At 38.7% G+C, this 16,642-nt stretch overlaps 1 protein-coding gene across 2 annotated transcripts in view; it reads left to right on the top strand.

The window, feature by feature from the left end:
- The window catches only part of LYPD6 (LY6/PLAUR domain containing 6), a 142,954-nt gene extending 126,710 nt beyond the window's left edge, over window positions 1-16,244 (top strand). The window contains exons 4-5 of one of the 2 annotated variants that reach the window (XM_032145842.2): window positions 10,448-10,578; window positions 12,792-16,244. In XM_032145842.2, coding sequence (XP_032001733.1) covers window positions 10,448-10,578; window positions 12,792-12,959 — 299 coding nt within the window. In that variant the 3' untranslated portion in view covers window positions 12,960-16,244. The remainder of the gene's footprint in view (window positions 1-10,447; window positions 10,579-12,791) is intronic. The other variant, XM_058434372.1, reaches the window with a different exon arrangement.
- Window positions 16,245-16,642: the final 398 nt, after the last annotated feature.

Genomic DNA, 16,642 nt, shown 5'->3' with positions numbered 1-16,642 from the left:
CTTCATCCTCAGTAGGCTGTAATGAGATGTCCCAACCTTTCTGCTTGGGATTGTATCAGAGAAGGACAAGTAAAGGTGACTTTTGTCCCTCCCCACCAGGCAGTAACAAGGTCTCTTCCACAGTGTCAATGGAGACCGTGTTAGGGAGCCTAGACTTTCACCTCCACCAGCAACAATGAGATGCCTCTACTTTCCCCTGACCAAGGTTGTGTCAAAGGAGGCTTAATGGAGAGTCAAGACTTCACCCTTCACCGCCACCCATTGGTATTGAGGCTACAACACATCTCCTATCCCATGGCATCAGTAGAGGCTACATGGGAAGCATTAATGAGGCACTCTTACCACTCTCAAACAGGGAGTATAGGATCAAGAGTGTCCTAACATAATAACAATATATCCAGGCTTCAATAAAAAAAACCACTTGTCATACCAGGAAGATCTCAAACTGAATGAAAAATAGCAATCAATAGATACCAACACCAGGATAAATAGAGATGTTAGAATTATCTGGCAGGGATTTTAAAGCAGCCATAATAGAAATGTTTCAGTAAGTAATAACAAACACACTTGAAACAAATTTTAAAAATCTCATCAAAGAAATAGAAAATATAAAGGAGAACCAAATGGAAATTGTAGAATTGTAACATAATGTACCTAAAATAAAAATCTCAATAGATGGGCTCAACAGCAGAATGGAAGGAACAAAGGGAAGAATTAGTGAATTTGGAAAATAGAGCCATAAAAATTATCCAATCTGAACAACAGATAGAAAATAGGCTGAGGGGAAAGAAACCTTTACAGAGCCTCAGAGATCTATGGAGCTGTAACAAATGTTTTAACACGACATCATCAGCGTTTCAAGAGAACAATAGAAAGAGGGTGAAGCTGAAAAAAGTACTCAAATAATTAGCAGCTAAAAGTTTTTCTAAGAAGCTGAGCAAACCCCAAAGAGGACAAAACTAAAGCAATCCACACAAAAACACATAATAGTCAAACTTCTAAAAACAAAACGTCTTGAAATAGCAAGAGAAAAAGAACATCTGATATGAGAAACATTAGTTGAATGAAACGTTTTCATCAGAAACTATGGAGGCCAGAAGTCAACAGTACAATATTTTCCAACTGTTAATAAAAGCTATCAATGCTGAATCTTATATTCAGAGAAAATATCCTTCAGGAATGTGAAGAAATTTAAGACATTTTCAGGGGAAGGAAAACTGAGAGAATTTGTCACTAGCAGACCTACCTTAAAGGAATGGCTGAAGGAAGCTCTATATGCAGAAAGGAAATGATAAAAGAAGGGAACTTGAAACATCAGAAAGGAAGAAAAAAACTTAGTAAACGTACTTTATACTACAATGCAGTACAACAGAATGTCCTTCTTCTCTTGAGTTTTCTGAATTATGTTTGACAGTTGAAGCAAAAATTATAATGCTGTCTGATGTGGTTCTAAATATATTGTAGAGGATTATTTAATACAATTATATTACAGCCAGGCACAGTGGCTTATGCCTGTAATCCCAGCACTTTGGGAGACCAAGGCAGGTGGATCACCTGAGGTCATAAGTTCAAGACCAGTCTGGTCAGGTTGATGAAACCCCATCTCTACTAAAAATACAAAAATTAGCCAGGCTTGGTGGCAGGCACCTGTAGCCCCAGCTACTTGGGAGGCTGAGGCAGGAGAATCACTTGAATCTGGGAGGCGGAGGTTACAGCGAGCCAAGATCACACCACTGCACTCTAGCCTGGGCGACAGAGCAAGACTTCGTCTCAAAAAAAAAAAAAAAAATTATTACAAACAAGTGAAGGTATTAGGGCATAAAAGGAGGTAAGTTTTCTACACTTCACTTTAATTGGTAAAATTATGATGCCAGCAGGATGTGATAAGTTTTGCATATAATTTAATACCTAGCGCAACAATTTTAAAAAGATATACTCAAAAGCACTGTAGATAAATCACAATGGAATTCTAAAAAACGTACATGTAACCCATAGGAACGTAAGAAAAAGAAAACAAAAAAAGACAGAAAACAACAAAATTTGTCTTACCATATCAATAACTACCTTAAATGTAAATGGCATAAATATACAAAATAAATGAAGTATTGACAGAATATGTTAAACCATGACCCAAATATATGTCATCTGTAATAAATTTACTTCAAAATAATTATATAAGCAAATTAAAAGAATGGAAAAAGATAATATGGAAACATTAATCAAAAGACTTCAGTGCAAACAAAATTACCAGAGGCAGAGAGGCACATTATAGCATGATTAAAAAAAAGCCAATCCACTAAGAAGGTATAGCAATCTTAAGTATATAAGCATCACATAACAGAGCTGAAAAATCTGTGCAACAGAATAATGGAAAGGAGGAATAGATAAATCTACAATTATAGTTGGAGACTTCAACACCACTCTTTCAAAAACTGATAGAACTACAGAAAGAAAATCAGCAAAGGTATAGAAGAATTCAACAGCACCATTAACCAACAGAATCTAATTGACGTTTACAGAACACTTCATCCAGCAACACCAGAATATACATGGTTTTCAAGTGACCATGGAACACATACCAAAATAAACTATATCCTGGGCCATAAAGTAAACCTCAACAAACTTTTAAAAATTGAAATCATACAGAGTGTTTTCTGACACAGTAGAATTAAACTAGAGACCAGTGACAGAAAGATAAAAGGGAGATCATCAAACACTTGGAAACTAAACAGTGCACATCTAAATAAACCACAGATCAAAGATAAAGTCTTAAGGGAAATTTAAAAGACAATGAACTGAATGAAATTAAAACGTATGAAAATTTGTAGGACACAGCAAAAACAGTGCTGAGACAGAAATTTTTAGCACTATATGCACATATTTAAAAAAGAGGGAAATCAATTCTCTAAGCTCACACATCAAGAAGATGAAAAAGGAAGAGAAAAACAAACTAAAAGTAAAACAAAACAAGACTAAGCAAAAATCAGGAAATAATAATGATAAGAATAAAACTCAATGAGAATACATATACTAAAACATTTCATTGTACACCATAAACATATACAGTTTTTTTCAGTTAAAATCAATGGAGAAAAACATTAAGGTACTAAGAAAAGGAAAATAAGGGAATAGTATGAACAACTCAAAAACATAAGTTTGACAAGTTAGATGAAATGGACCATAACTCAAAAAACAAAGTACCACAATTCACTAAAAATGAAATAAATAGTCCTATAACTCCTAAGAAATTTTTTTTATAACTTAAAAACACCCATAAAAGAACTCTTCAGGCCCAAATAATTTCACTGGAGAATTTTACCAAGTTTCAATAGAGGAATTAACACCAATTCTACATAAAATCTTCCAGAAAATGGAAGAGAAGGGGGAATACTTCTCGACTCATTTTATCAAGCTGGAGTTAACCTGATACCAAAACCAGACCAACACAGCACCAAACAAACAAAAAAATATACAAAATTCCAATCTATTATTTTTTATGAATATAGACACTAAAGTTCTTAACAGAATATTGGCAAATAGAATATAGCAATATATGAAAAGAATTATGCACCATGAAAAAGTGGGGCTTAGTCCACGGATGCAAGGCTGGTTTAATCTCTGAAAATCAACCAATATAATCCACAGTCTTAATAGGCTAAAGATGAAAAATCACATGTTCATATCAACCAATGTTAAAAAAAAATTGGCAAAATTAAACACCATTTATGATTAAAACCTCTCAGAAAAATAGGAATAGAGAGAAACTTCTTCAACTTGATAACATTGATAAAAAACCTACTGCTAACATTATGCTTAATGGTAAAAGACCGCATGCATTCCTGCTAAGACAGAGAACTAGGCAATTTTGTCTGCTTTCACTACTTTTATTTAGTGCAATCCTGTAGGTTCTAGCGAGTGCAATAAGACAAGAAAAGTAAATAAAAGACATACAGATTGGAAAGGAAAATATGACTGTCCTTTTTCACAGATAACATGATTTCTATGTAGAAAATTCCAACAAATCTAAAGAGAATTCCTGGAACTAATAAATGAGTTCAGCAAGGTCATAGGATATAAGATAAATTGAGAACTCAATTGTGTTTATGCTATCAATTAACATGTGGACACTGAAATTTAAAATATACCATTTATATATACCATTTAAAAATATACCATTTAAAATACAGCATTATATTGCTCAGAAGAATTAAATACTTACAGGTAAATCTAAGCAAAACATGTATAGGACTTGTAAGCTGAAAATTACAAAACATCAATGAAAAAAATTTAAATAAATGGAAAGACCATGTTCATAGATTGAAAGACAGCATAGTAAAATGTCAATTCTCTACAGATTGTTATATAGGTTTAACACAATTCCTGTCAAAATCCCAGGAAGATTTTTTTTTTTAGATAAAGACAAAAGTGTTCCACAGTTTATATGGAAAGGTAAGAAACTGGTATAGCTAAAACGATTTTGAAAAAGAAGACTAAAGTGAAAGGAATCAAACTACCCTATTTCAGGATTTAATATACAGCTGTAGTAATCAAGACTACGGTATTGACAGAGAAATAGACATAGCTCAATTAAACAGAATAAATAGACCCTTAAAAATATGCCCATCTAATTTTTAACAAAGGTGTAAAAGTGATTCAGTGGAGGAAAGATAGCCTTTTTAACAAATGGTACTGGAGGAACTGGACATTCACAGGCAAAAAATGAATCTCAGCCTAAGTCTCACACCTTTTACAAAAGTTAAAGTGAATCACAGACTTAAATATGAAATGTAAAAACATACAGTATTTAGGAAAAAATAAAAGAAAATCTTCATAAATCTAGGGCTAGGTGAGGTTCTTAGACTTAATACCAAAAGCATGACTCATAAAAAAAAAATAAATTAGACTTCATCAAAATTTAAAACTTTTTTGCCCTGCACAAGACCCTGTTAAGAGAATGAAAATGCAAGCTATGAAATGGGAAAAATATTTGCAAATCACATATCTGACAAAGAACTGCTATCTAGAATATATAAATAATTTTCAGAACACACCAGTAAACAAAACACATAATTAGAAAATAGGAAAAATATGAACAGACATTTCACCAAAGAAGATAACCAGATGGCAAATAAACACATGAAAACATTTAACATCGTTAGCCATAAGAGAAATGCAAATTTCAAACATGAGATATTACGATACTTCTATCAGAATACCTAAAATAAAGAATAGGAAAAATGCCACATGCTAGTAAAAAGGAGGAGAAACTAGATCATTCAATACATTGTTGGTAGGAATATAAAATGGTACAGCCACTCTGGAAAGCAGCTTGACAGTTTCTTAAACAACTAAACATGCAACTACCATATAACCCAGCAGTTTCACTTCTGGTCACTCATACAGAGAAGTAAAAACTTATATTCACACAGAAACCTCTACCCAAATGTTCATGGTAGCTTTATTAATAATATCTCTAAACTGGAAACAAACCTGGATGTCCTTTCAATGGCTGAATGGTTAAACCAACTTTAGTACATCTATACCGTGGAATACTACTCAGCAATAAAAGTTAACAAACTCTTAAAAATTAACAAACCCAGTGAATGAGACTGAGTGAAAATGCCCAGTTCCAAAATATTACATGTTGTGTGACTCATTTATATAACATTCTCAAAATGACAAAATTATAGAAATGCAGTACCGTTTAGTGGTTGCCAAGGGTTAGGGAAGGGTGGGGGCAGGAGGGAAGAGGGTGTGACTATAAAAGTTCAACATGAGGGATCCTTATGGCTGTGGAGAAGTTCTGTATCTTGATTGGGCTAACGTCAATATCACAGTTGTGATATTATACCATAGTTTTGCGGTTGTTACCATTTGGGGAAACTAGGTAAAAGGTGTAGAGGATCTCCTATTATTAATACTGACAAATGCACGGGAATCTACAGTTATCTCAAAATAATAGGTTAAATTTAAAAAAACAGTTTAAAAACAAAAAGTCAATGTTTTGATCAGGAACCGTGATCTAGAAGAAAAGCCGGATATCCCAAATCAGAAAGTTAAGAAGGACTGAGGCAACATAGAGAAGAGAGAAGATTAACATTGACCTGGTCGGGAGGAAGATCAGGAAGATTTACAGAATTTATCACATTTGGATTGAGCCTTGAAGAATATCAGGTGTCCAGGAGTAGAAGATAGGAAAAAATATGCAGACCATGCTAAGGATACACATTTTTCATCATACATGGTCAAAAGTTGTGGTACTGTGTCTCAAGGTATATACGAGGCAATGAGGAGATAGCTTGGAGCCTTCATCAAGAACTGTGAGTAATGAGGGCTGAGTTTCAAATGCCAAGCTCTGAGTTAGAAATTAAATTAATTGATGATTCTATCAGGGAAGCGCAGTTACTCCAATGCATTTGACACACAGCTTCAGGAGCAGAGAGAGCAGTGGCCTATTCTCAAGCCACTCAGGCAGACCAAATAAGCCTAGTAATTCAGCAATCAGGATTCCTTGACAATTAGGTGGCATTCATGCTTTTGTGCGTGGTGAGTTGCATGTCAGAGACGAAGAAAACAAGAAACAATGAGGTCCGGAATTGAGAAAATGGAAAATGGAATAGAAAAGACCAGATGGATAATGGAGACATTTCAGAAGACTTGGAGACTCCCAGATTAGGGAGAGAAGTCTGAGCTGATTCCAGATTTCTAGTTCAAGTTACTGGAGAAGATGGAGGTACAATATCCCAGGAGGTCCCTTCCTGAGATAGACACATGTGAAGATAAAAAGATGCAAGGGGGAGGGAGATAATGCGTTGGGTTGAGACACATTAGGTGTGAGGTGATGCTGGAAGTGTCCAGAAAATAGTTGGTAATTTGGTTCTACGGTTCAGGAGAAAGAGTCAAACTGAACACATGGCATGAGAAGTTTGATGAGGCCACTTGAGTGAGAAGAGTTTCAAGGACTGAATACGGGAGAATATCAACTTTCATATTAGGGAAAGTGTTGAGAGTGGAGAGAACAGAGATTAGGAGAACATCTGGAAGACAGAACTCTGAAGTCTAGGATGGAGAGTCCCACAGATGAGATTATCCATAGTAGAGTCCCAGAATCAGAAAGAGATCCTACAGGGTCAGACATGGGAAAAGGGCATGGAATTTGATGTGCAGGGAACAGCCGTTGTAGGGGAGTAGTGTGGCGGAAGTGAAGAGCTGTGTGAACAGTAAGGAATGGGGGCAGGGAGAGAGCAGGCAGCTGCGACTGGCCTCTCATTTTTCAATATAGTTCGTAATATTACTATTAAAGTATTTTCCTCCCATTAATTTTCTTGCACCTGGACAATTATTCTCTAGTGTCATTTTTATCAACCTGTATGTTTGTGAAGAAACTAAAACAAGCAGAACCATGAAGAATAATTGAGTGGCAAGAAAGCCTTTTATAAGGAAGTTGGACATTTGGAATGTCTCAATTCAAATCATGTTATGTATGTTTTGTTTAAATATAGTTTCTGTTATTAAAAACAATATTGGTGGGCAAATGAAAGTTTGCAATTTAGCTTTGGATTACTTTTAACTTTCAGAACTAGATTATGAACTCTGTGTGCATGCGTGCACGTGGGTGTGAATTTCATAAAAATTATATTTTCCAATTGTTGATGAAGTTCGCTTTCCCATTTCTGATTTTAGTTGAATGCCTGTGAATCTAATAGTAAAAGACTTCTGTTTCACAGCCTCTGGGAATACCATGTAGTTGCAGAATATGAGATTTTAGAGACTGAAACTAACCTGGTGGAAATTCAAATTCATCTTTTATCTTTTAGATAAAAGCCTTTGAAATCCTTTTAGTGTGAAGTTATCAGCAGGCTTGATTCTTATATTACCTCATTACTAACCCAAGGAGTTTTCAAAATGCATGGAGAACAATGCTCTGTGGCCGAAACTAGGTTTTTATCACTACTCCAGTCCAGTGATAAGCCAAATGTGGCCCACCTAGTTCTACTTGGGAAATTCTGCCTGCTTACCCCATTATACCTTTGGAGATCACGAGATCACAACACATATAGAAGGTTCTCATAAATTGTGCACTGAAGAAACCTGTTCAACTTTATTTGAGCATTTTCAAAACTTCTTAAACCACAGAACCTTTTTCCACATTAACATTTCATAACTCACCTAGGGTTTTTGTAAGATAAGAAGTGGAATAAATGCTTTTGAAGGATTGATGCTTCAGCACTGAGGTCTGTACTGCTGGAAGTGATGGCAGTGTTCTCCATATATTTTTGTTTCATGGATTGGACTGGGTGAAGTACAAGAAAAAATTCTTACTGCACTGATCTCCCTTCTACCCCCAGAATGGCAAAAAATCAGCTTATTAAGTACTAAGGTTTTGCATGTTTTCCTGAAAAATTATTTTTATCAGTTGTTGCATCTACTTTCATTCAGTGGAATACGCTCTCCATTATGTATAAGATATTTTGTTAAAGATAGAAAAGTATGAACAAAGAAGTAGTCATATCAAGTTCACCAACTGTTATTTTAAGGCTTACTTAGAAAACAGGATAATTCACTACTTGGGGGAAAAGGCTAATTTCCAAAACTGCAGCTATGTAGTGATTTACTTATTCCATAAGCCTATGATCTTATCTGTTCGGATTTACATTTGGAGCAGTAAAACCTCTGGCAGCTGCTCCTAGCTGTCTGCTTGAAGAGGAGACAGGAGATAAGAACATTCCTGATTTTATTGCTTTCTAGAACATTTGAAGTTGGGGTGAGGGTGGGAAAGATGAACCTATTGTGACCATAAACGTCCATCGAGTCTGATACCAAAGAAGTAAACCAGTCCTCTTAGGAGACGCGGCAAATCTCCCAGGCCACTGGCATCCATTTGTCAAAACCTGTTAAGGCTTAAGAAAGAGGAGAGCTGCTGCCTCTTCTTCAACAGAAAAGCAATCACACCAATGTTAAGACAGTTTAGGGCTTTGGGAGAATTATTGCCAGGTAGAAAACTTTCAACTATTCTTATTGTGAGCTCCCCAGATGACCTTACCCCACTCCCAAAGAGCTCCGTAGGACCCTGGGCAACCTTGGAGCAAGCTTCAGCCCAATCCAACTAACAATTCCAGCCGGGATGCAGTGTGGGACAGCACTTAGGGGAGGGTGTTGACACAGACTCTGCCCAGGCACACCCGCCAATAGCATTACCCCTGGGAAAGTGGCAGCTCTTAGTACAATTTAATTGGAGACCATTTGGGATTCCTGTCAGGTGAGGGTCTCTAGGAAGACTGTTAAAACCTTGAGTTTTAATGACTTTCAGGATGTGTGGATGGGTCTGTATTAGCTCATTCTCAAGACCTAAAATTTTCTTATGCTTTCTTCTTTGGATATTAGTTCTTCAGTTAAAAGCTGCCAAAATCATGACAGAATCTGGTGTGGGGGAGGAATTTTTATTGCCTAATAATCTCATAGGAGGTCATAATTCCATATTAGCCACTAAATATCTGAAATGTATAAAGCATGCAAAGTTGGGTCCAAGATGTGGATGAAAAACAGCTCGGTGACATTTCTTAGGAATTATTCATTTTCTTTTTTAATGTGAAAGTAAAGCAAGAACATTCTCCTAAATCCCAGACTTAGAGAGCTGAACATGCCTGGAGGCCTTAAAGAATTACATTGACAAAGCCATTTTTCTTTAGTTTTTAAATTACACATAAAAAGTTCCCCAAAGAATTTTGGAAGAGATCTCAAGCTTTCCGATTCATTAGGCACAGAGGGACCTCTGGAAACTGCCATCATGGTCTTCATCTGTTGTCCTAGGAAGACACTGAAATCACGCTAGGGAGAAACGAAGCTCCTCAATTTTGGAAAAATGTTCATTATTGTTTCAGTCTTCGTCTGTAACGCACCCCGGACCCAGCTATGCTCATTGGCACAAAGTTTTAAATTGTTCTGCTCTTGTGAATAGCTGCTTCCCCCCAACATACACACACACACACACCAGCCACTGCTGTAGTGTTTTATCTCCTTGAGGACTACTGTCACCTGCCTAACTCACTTTAACCCTGAGTTCTTTGAACCTCTTTGTCCTTTCATCTTCCTTAAAATTGCTATGACTTATATCTCCTAAATCATCCCCCCAAAAACACTCATCCCCTAAAAATAAAAATCAGTCCAGTGGCAAAATATGTTGAAAGGCAAGGAGAAACCAGCGTGTCTTGGTTTGTGGGAATAATGCTGGGCAGAGAAATCAATATTCTTTGAAGGCTGTCCTCCTACCGTGGCAAAGTGGAGCTCTCCAAGGAGGTCTTTGGGGTTGGACATAAGCTCAAAGCAGTGCACATCTTACGTGCTATTAGGTCTTTTCTGGAACGATAATGCTGACACTCCTGTTATTTTCCTTTTAGGCAGGTTGGGCCAACATTTCCCATGTCAAATATATTTTCTCTGTTGACAGAGACCAGATACTGCTACACTCAGCACACAATGGAAGTCACAGGAAACAGTATCTCAGTCACCAAACGCTGTGTCCCACTGGAAGAGTGCTTATCCACTGGCTGCAGAGACTCCGAGCATGAAGGCCACAAGGTCTGGGCAACAGAGCAAGTGACCAGTACTACATAGCCAGCTGCCTTCTCTTCAGACATCTGCCAGTACTCATGAGCAGATTCTTACTCCCCCGTGAAGGCTGTCTTTTGACTGTCTTTCTGCTCTGTGAAAAGACGCTTCCTTTCCTGTTTGCTCTAAAAGAATACACATTTATACCAGAGCATAGGACAACTGATATAAATTGTGTAAACACACAATCAAGAGGGTATTCAGTGTTATTTTAAACCCTTTCTTCACTCAGAGGAAAGTAATAAAGCTAACAGAAGAAAGAGGAGCAAGGGACCAGTTATGTCCATCACAGTGAAGCTTTGCAGATGTACCCAGTTCATTCATCACAGGAGGACCGAGGCAATTCAGCTTTGATAACGTCCTGTAAAGTAGGGCTCATGTTGTGACTGGGATGTCAGTTTGGGGAGGGTCTCCATTGGCTCTTGAGTCATTTGATAGGTGATGAGAGACCCATCTTGTGTGTTTGTTTAAGCTTCACCTGGCACCTGTAGAAGCCTGTATATGGAAACACGTGGTGCCTGTATACAGAAGCACTCAGTGTAAAATAAGCTTGGGAGGCAGCCTTGAAGGGGCATATAAAGAATCACAGAAAGGCAGCCTTGCCCTCTATACATGTCTATATGCTGTCTATACGTGTGACCTAAACATATCGGGCTTTGGCCTTTATTTAGCAGCTGAACACTTCTCCTGCAGGTGGCCTTCCTGGTGGTTTGGGCAATGTCCACTCTCAATACTTGGGAACAACACTGTCAGTAAGGGCTTATTTTTCTTAAGAAGGCAGACACCTAATTTTCAAGCAACCTCTTGAATACACTAATTATTAAAATTTTAAATATAATCTGCCTATTCTGCTCCTGGTTCAAAATGAGTAAAACCAAAGGCTTCCCCTGACCTCTCCAGCAAATTGGACTTGATTCTGAGGAGTTACTGTGGCCTCTTTACTAAGGAGAAAGTTAAGGATTAGAGAAGTTGGGTCATATGCTCGGTCACACAGCTGGTAAGTGACAGGCACAGAATTCCAACTCACCTCTGGTTTGGAGTCTACCTCCGCAACATTATACTGTCTTCCTGGCACGTGTCACTGTGACTAAAGACTCAAATCCCTGCAGGAAAATGACTGTATAGAATATTATTAATAACCATCCTATGAGTAGGAATCATCTGGGAATCTTGTTAAAATGTAGTTCTAGGCCGGGCGCGGTGGCTCACGCCTGTAATCCCAGCACTTTGGGAGGCCGAGGCGGGCGGATCACGAGGTCAGGAGATGGAGACCATCCTGGCTAACACAGTGAAACCCCGTCTCTACTAAAAATACAAAAAATCAGCTGGGCGAGGTGGTGGGCGCCTGTAGTCCCAGCTACTTGGGAGGCTGAGGCAGGAGAATGGCGTGAACCCCGGGGGGCGGAGCCTGCAGTGAGCCGAGATCGCGCCACTGCACTCCAGCCTGGGTGACAGAGCAAGACTCCGTCTCAAAAAAAAAAAAAAAAATGTAGTTCTAATTCTTCGTCTGGGGCAAAGTTTGAGATTCTGCACTTGTAACAAACTCCCAGCTGATGTTGGAGCTGCTGGTCTGTACATGCCCCAAGACAATTTTTGTCACTAGCTCTGTGGGTTTATTTCTTTCTAATGATCCACGAGTAGGGTGGTGTAAAGCAGGAGTAACTGCATGAATGAAGACCCTTCAACATTAACTCGCCCAATGAGAATGGAGACACTTACGCTAACAGTTCTATGAAAGTCAATACTCAAGTTTAAATTACCCGGGTTGTTGCCACTTGACTCTCACTTGAAAACTTGGCAAATGAAAGCTTACCCTCTCTTCCTCAAGTAGTCAGAAAGAGCCTCATGGAAAAAGAAGGACGAGTTTCATTATTCCCATTTTAAGGGTGAAATAACTGAGGCCCAGGAAGGCTACACACCTTTCTAGGAGTCATATGGGTGGAGGGTGTCAAAAACAAAACCTAGATCTCTTGAAGTTTGGCCTGGGGAGTTTTCATGTTGACCAGGTTGCTTCTAGAAGAAATATTATCCCCAGCCTTCCTGAACGCAGAGTTGGCATCTCCTTTATAGATTAGGTAATTTTTACTTGCATCTTGCCATGTGGGCGACAGTGCCTTCAAAAACCCCGCCTCCTTCCCAGACATGCTGGCTTCTCATTATCTTTTTTTCTTCCTTTCTTTCAGGTCTGCACTTCTTGTTGTGAAGGAAATATCTGTAACTTGCCACTGCCCCGAAATGAAACTGATGCCACATTTGCCACGACGTCACCTATAAATCAGACAAATGGGCACCCACGCTGTATGTCAGTGATAGTGTCCTGCTTGTGGTTGTGGTTAGGGCTCATGTTATAGCGGCTCAATGGCTCCATGTGTTACTAGCAATCCATGGGGATCTTGATGGTCCCCAGTCCTGCATGAGTCATTGGCCTGACGGTAATTACACACGTGAGACACGACACTCTTGGAGGTCGTCACAGCCAAGCATTGCACTTACCATGAGGAATAAGTGTTGCTTCATTGTAGCCATTTTGAGTCTAACCAAGACTCATCAAAGCCTTCTGTCAGTACAGCCCAAGTTCCATACCATAAACCTTTGTTCTCATTCCAAGAAGTAGTTCTGCATTTATCGAGATCTGGGGTTCTTAATTTGGAAGAATACATGCATGAGATGCAGTAGGTCCTGAGACTCTAAGATATTAGGAGTATGTTATAGGGGCATGTATAGACGTGGGCTTTTCAGGAGAAAAGTAACCATTGGTTTAAATATAATCATGAGTTCATTTGTAGCTTTAGAATTTTAAAACATTGACTCCAAACTGAATGGACTATTTCCTTGGAAATTCTGACTGAGTCCCTGGAAGAATAGTAATTCCAACAATTCCAGCCATTTGTTCAATTAATTTTCCCAACATTCTTCTCCCAATGCTGGGAATCACATTCCCTCTGTTCTGTGCAGAAGACAAAAAGGCAATCATAAAAGTTCGTTATATTTGTGGGGGTGCCTGGAGGAGGATTTTCCCCAACTTACTGGAGCCAATGTCCATAAAGTGGCTGTGTTATCCCTTCATATAATTGGTGAGATCGGCCTTCTCCTTGACTTGGCACCTAATTATGCTTCATGAGATCCTAGATTCCATCTGAGTCAATTGTGTCCACAGTCCCAAACCAGGATGGAGTTGTTTTCCCCAGATATGGGGTTCTATTCAGCCATAGATAATCTAGACAGAGGATTTCAGAATGAAAGGAAAAATGTGTGGAGATTAGTCCTAGTTCATACTGAGGGCCGACTAAGTGGCTCAGCCAGCTTCTTACTCCATCTGCAGTTCATACTGCCAAAGAGCTCCCACTTCCAAATCCCCAGCGACTTTATGGAGAAGATTCTGCATTAAATTGTCTTTAGAATGATAGGGAAGCAAGGCATAATATGCGATGATGAGGAGAAAGTAGACCAGTGAGGTGATTGCAAGACTAACGAGACTCAATGGGAAGTTTTTATTTCTTTTAGATATTGCTTTTGAAGTAGATGGTGAAATTGTTGTCACCCTTCCTGTATTTTTTGTACCCCAAGTTACAATTTTTCTTCTTCCTTGTAAATAATTTAAACAGTATTTATTTTTGTAAGGCATAACTAGAAACTAAAATATATTCTAAAAAATTCATTATTCTGAACAAAGTGATCAAATTAGAATACATATTTTCAACAGTGGTAGAGCTTTTAATATATGTTTATTGAAAGTTAGCTATGATACTTGCACCAGTGTTGAAAAAAGTTAACATGTGAGCAAGAGCAGTGTGTTTGTCTCAAGGATTTTTCTCATGGTTTCCTCGGTGATGGTGTCCCGGAATTATTCAGGTGGTGACCATCACTGGTCTAAGTTTCTGTGCAGGGTTTTGGGGTGTGTTTTTGTGAAACTTGGTAGAACCATGGCTAACAAAGAGGACAGTGTTGTCAGGGTCCATCTGCCCTCCACAGAAAAATGTCTCTGGCTTATAAAATGAGACTCCCTCAGGGACTAAATATGAACTGACAGCAGTAACTCTGATACAAAATAATCTAAATTGCATCAAATGGCCTTAATTCAGAGTTTGTTAGGCTTATCAATACGTTGCTTTTAATTGGGGTGGGAAAGTAGAGGGAGAGAAAGCAAGACATTTATTAAGCACCTCGTATGTGCCAGGCACTATGCTAAGCACTTTACATAAGTTAGGATTAATCCCCGCAAGAATCCTATAAGAAATGTTACTAGTATTTACACTCTCGAAATGAAGGTACCAAAACTCAAACGCAATGTTGTGAAGCCGTTTCCTTCAGATTTAGGTTATGTGGGATGAGGTGGGATTGAAGAGGAAAGAAAGGTGGAATTATCCCCCTAGGAAGACTTTCAGGCCTGACTTCATGGGAATTCGTCCATCTTATCATGTGGAGTTTATCTCACCCTGCTGTTGCAGGATGCCATTTGCATGTGTCCCCAGATGAGTTTTTTCTTTGGGGAGTAGGGGTTTGGCTTCCTCATTCATCCCTCTTGCTAAAAGAGGAGATAGTTGATGTTGCATCTAAAGATGCTATAAGACAATGAAAATTTGATGATGTGCATACCTACAAGTACCATTTTTGTGCATGACTACACTCCACTGACATCTTCCAAGTACTGCATGTGACTGAATAAGAAACAAGAAAGTGACCACACCAAAGCCTCCCTGGCTGGTGTACAGGGATCAGGTCCACAGTGGTGCAGATTCAGCCACCACCCAGGGAGTGCTTGCAGACTCTGCATAGATGTTGCTGCATGCGTCCCATGTGCCTGTCAGAATGGCTGTGTTTAATTCTCTTGAAAGAAAGTGATTTGCTCACTATCCCCAGCCTCAAGGAGCCAAGGAAGAGTCATTCACATGGAAGGTCCAGGACTGGTCAGCCGTCTGACTCTTCTACCACATTAAATTCTCCATTAAATCTCACCATTGGTAATGGCTTAAGTGTAAAGAGCCATGATGCGTATATTAAGCTATGTGCCACATATTTATTTTTAGACTCTCCACAGCATTCATGTCAATATGGGATTGATGCCTAAACTTTGTAAATATTGTACATTTTGTAAATCAATGAATAAAGGTTTTGAGTGTATCTTACCAGGCTGCTCCCTGCAAATGCACATGTCAATCAATGATTAATGCACCCAGGTTATGTACAAGGCACTGGGCTTAGCACCACAGGGAACTTCCTTCCAGAGGCTCGCTTTCTAGTTGTATAGACAAGAATACATGCATGAGAAGATACAAGACAATTCATCCAAGCCAAATGATTCATACAGGCTGTTTTTTAAGTACTGCAGAAAATAAAAGAAGGAAAGACTACCAGACTTTTCAGTGAGGTCTACAGCTTCCCAAGAGCATGTCTTTGTTAAATCAGGAAATATAAAAATTATGTGTGTATGTGTATGTATATATATACCACCCTATTAACTATTTTTAAATCTTATTCTATTTGGGGGGTTGTGTTAATGATGATACACCAGAAAAGATTTTCTCTTGATGGTTTCTTCAACAGGAAACAAATATTGGAATAGTGTACATGTCATTTTTATCTATACAATGAATTTATTATATTTTTCTTAGTAAAGTGATAGACATTGAAAGCAAGCTTGAAAAATGTCAGCTTGTTGGTGATTCCTGATTATTCTTCTCCTCCTCGTTTTTTTGTTTTGTTTTTTGGAGACAGCAGGGTCTTGCTCTGTGGCCCAGGCTGGAATGCAGTGTCACCATCGTGGCTCACTGCAGCCTCAAGCTCCTGGGCTCAAGTGATACCCTCCTGCCTCAGCCTCCTGAGTAGCTGGGACTGCAGTATAGGCGTGTGCCACCACACCTGGCTAGGTTTTAATGAAATGTCTTCGCAGAGACAGGATCCAGCTGTGTTGCCCAGCCTGGCCTCAAACTCTGAGGCTCAAGCAATCCTCCTACCTCAGCCTCCCAAAGTTCTGGGATTATAGGTGTGAGCCACTGCACCCAACCTCTGGTTATTTAATTACCTATGTTTTGAA

Source organism: Hylobates moloch, unplaced genomic scaffold, assembly GCF_009828535.3.
Source record: "Hylobates moloch isolate HMO894 unplaced genomic scaffold, HMol_V3 SCAFFOLD_24, whole genome shotgun sequence".
NCBI lineage: Eukaryota > Metazoa > Chordata > Mammalia > Primates > Hylobatidae > Hylobates > Hylobates moloch.
Note: the sequence above shows the minus strand (reverse complement) of the source record. Positions and strands in the feature narration are given on the sequence as shown.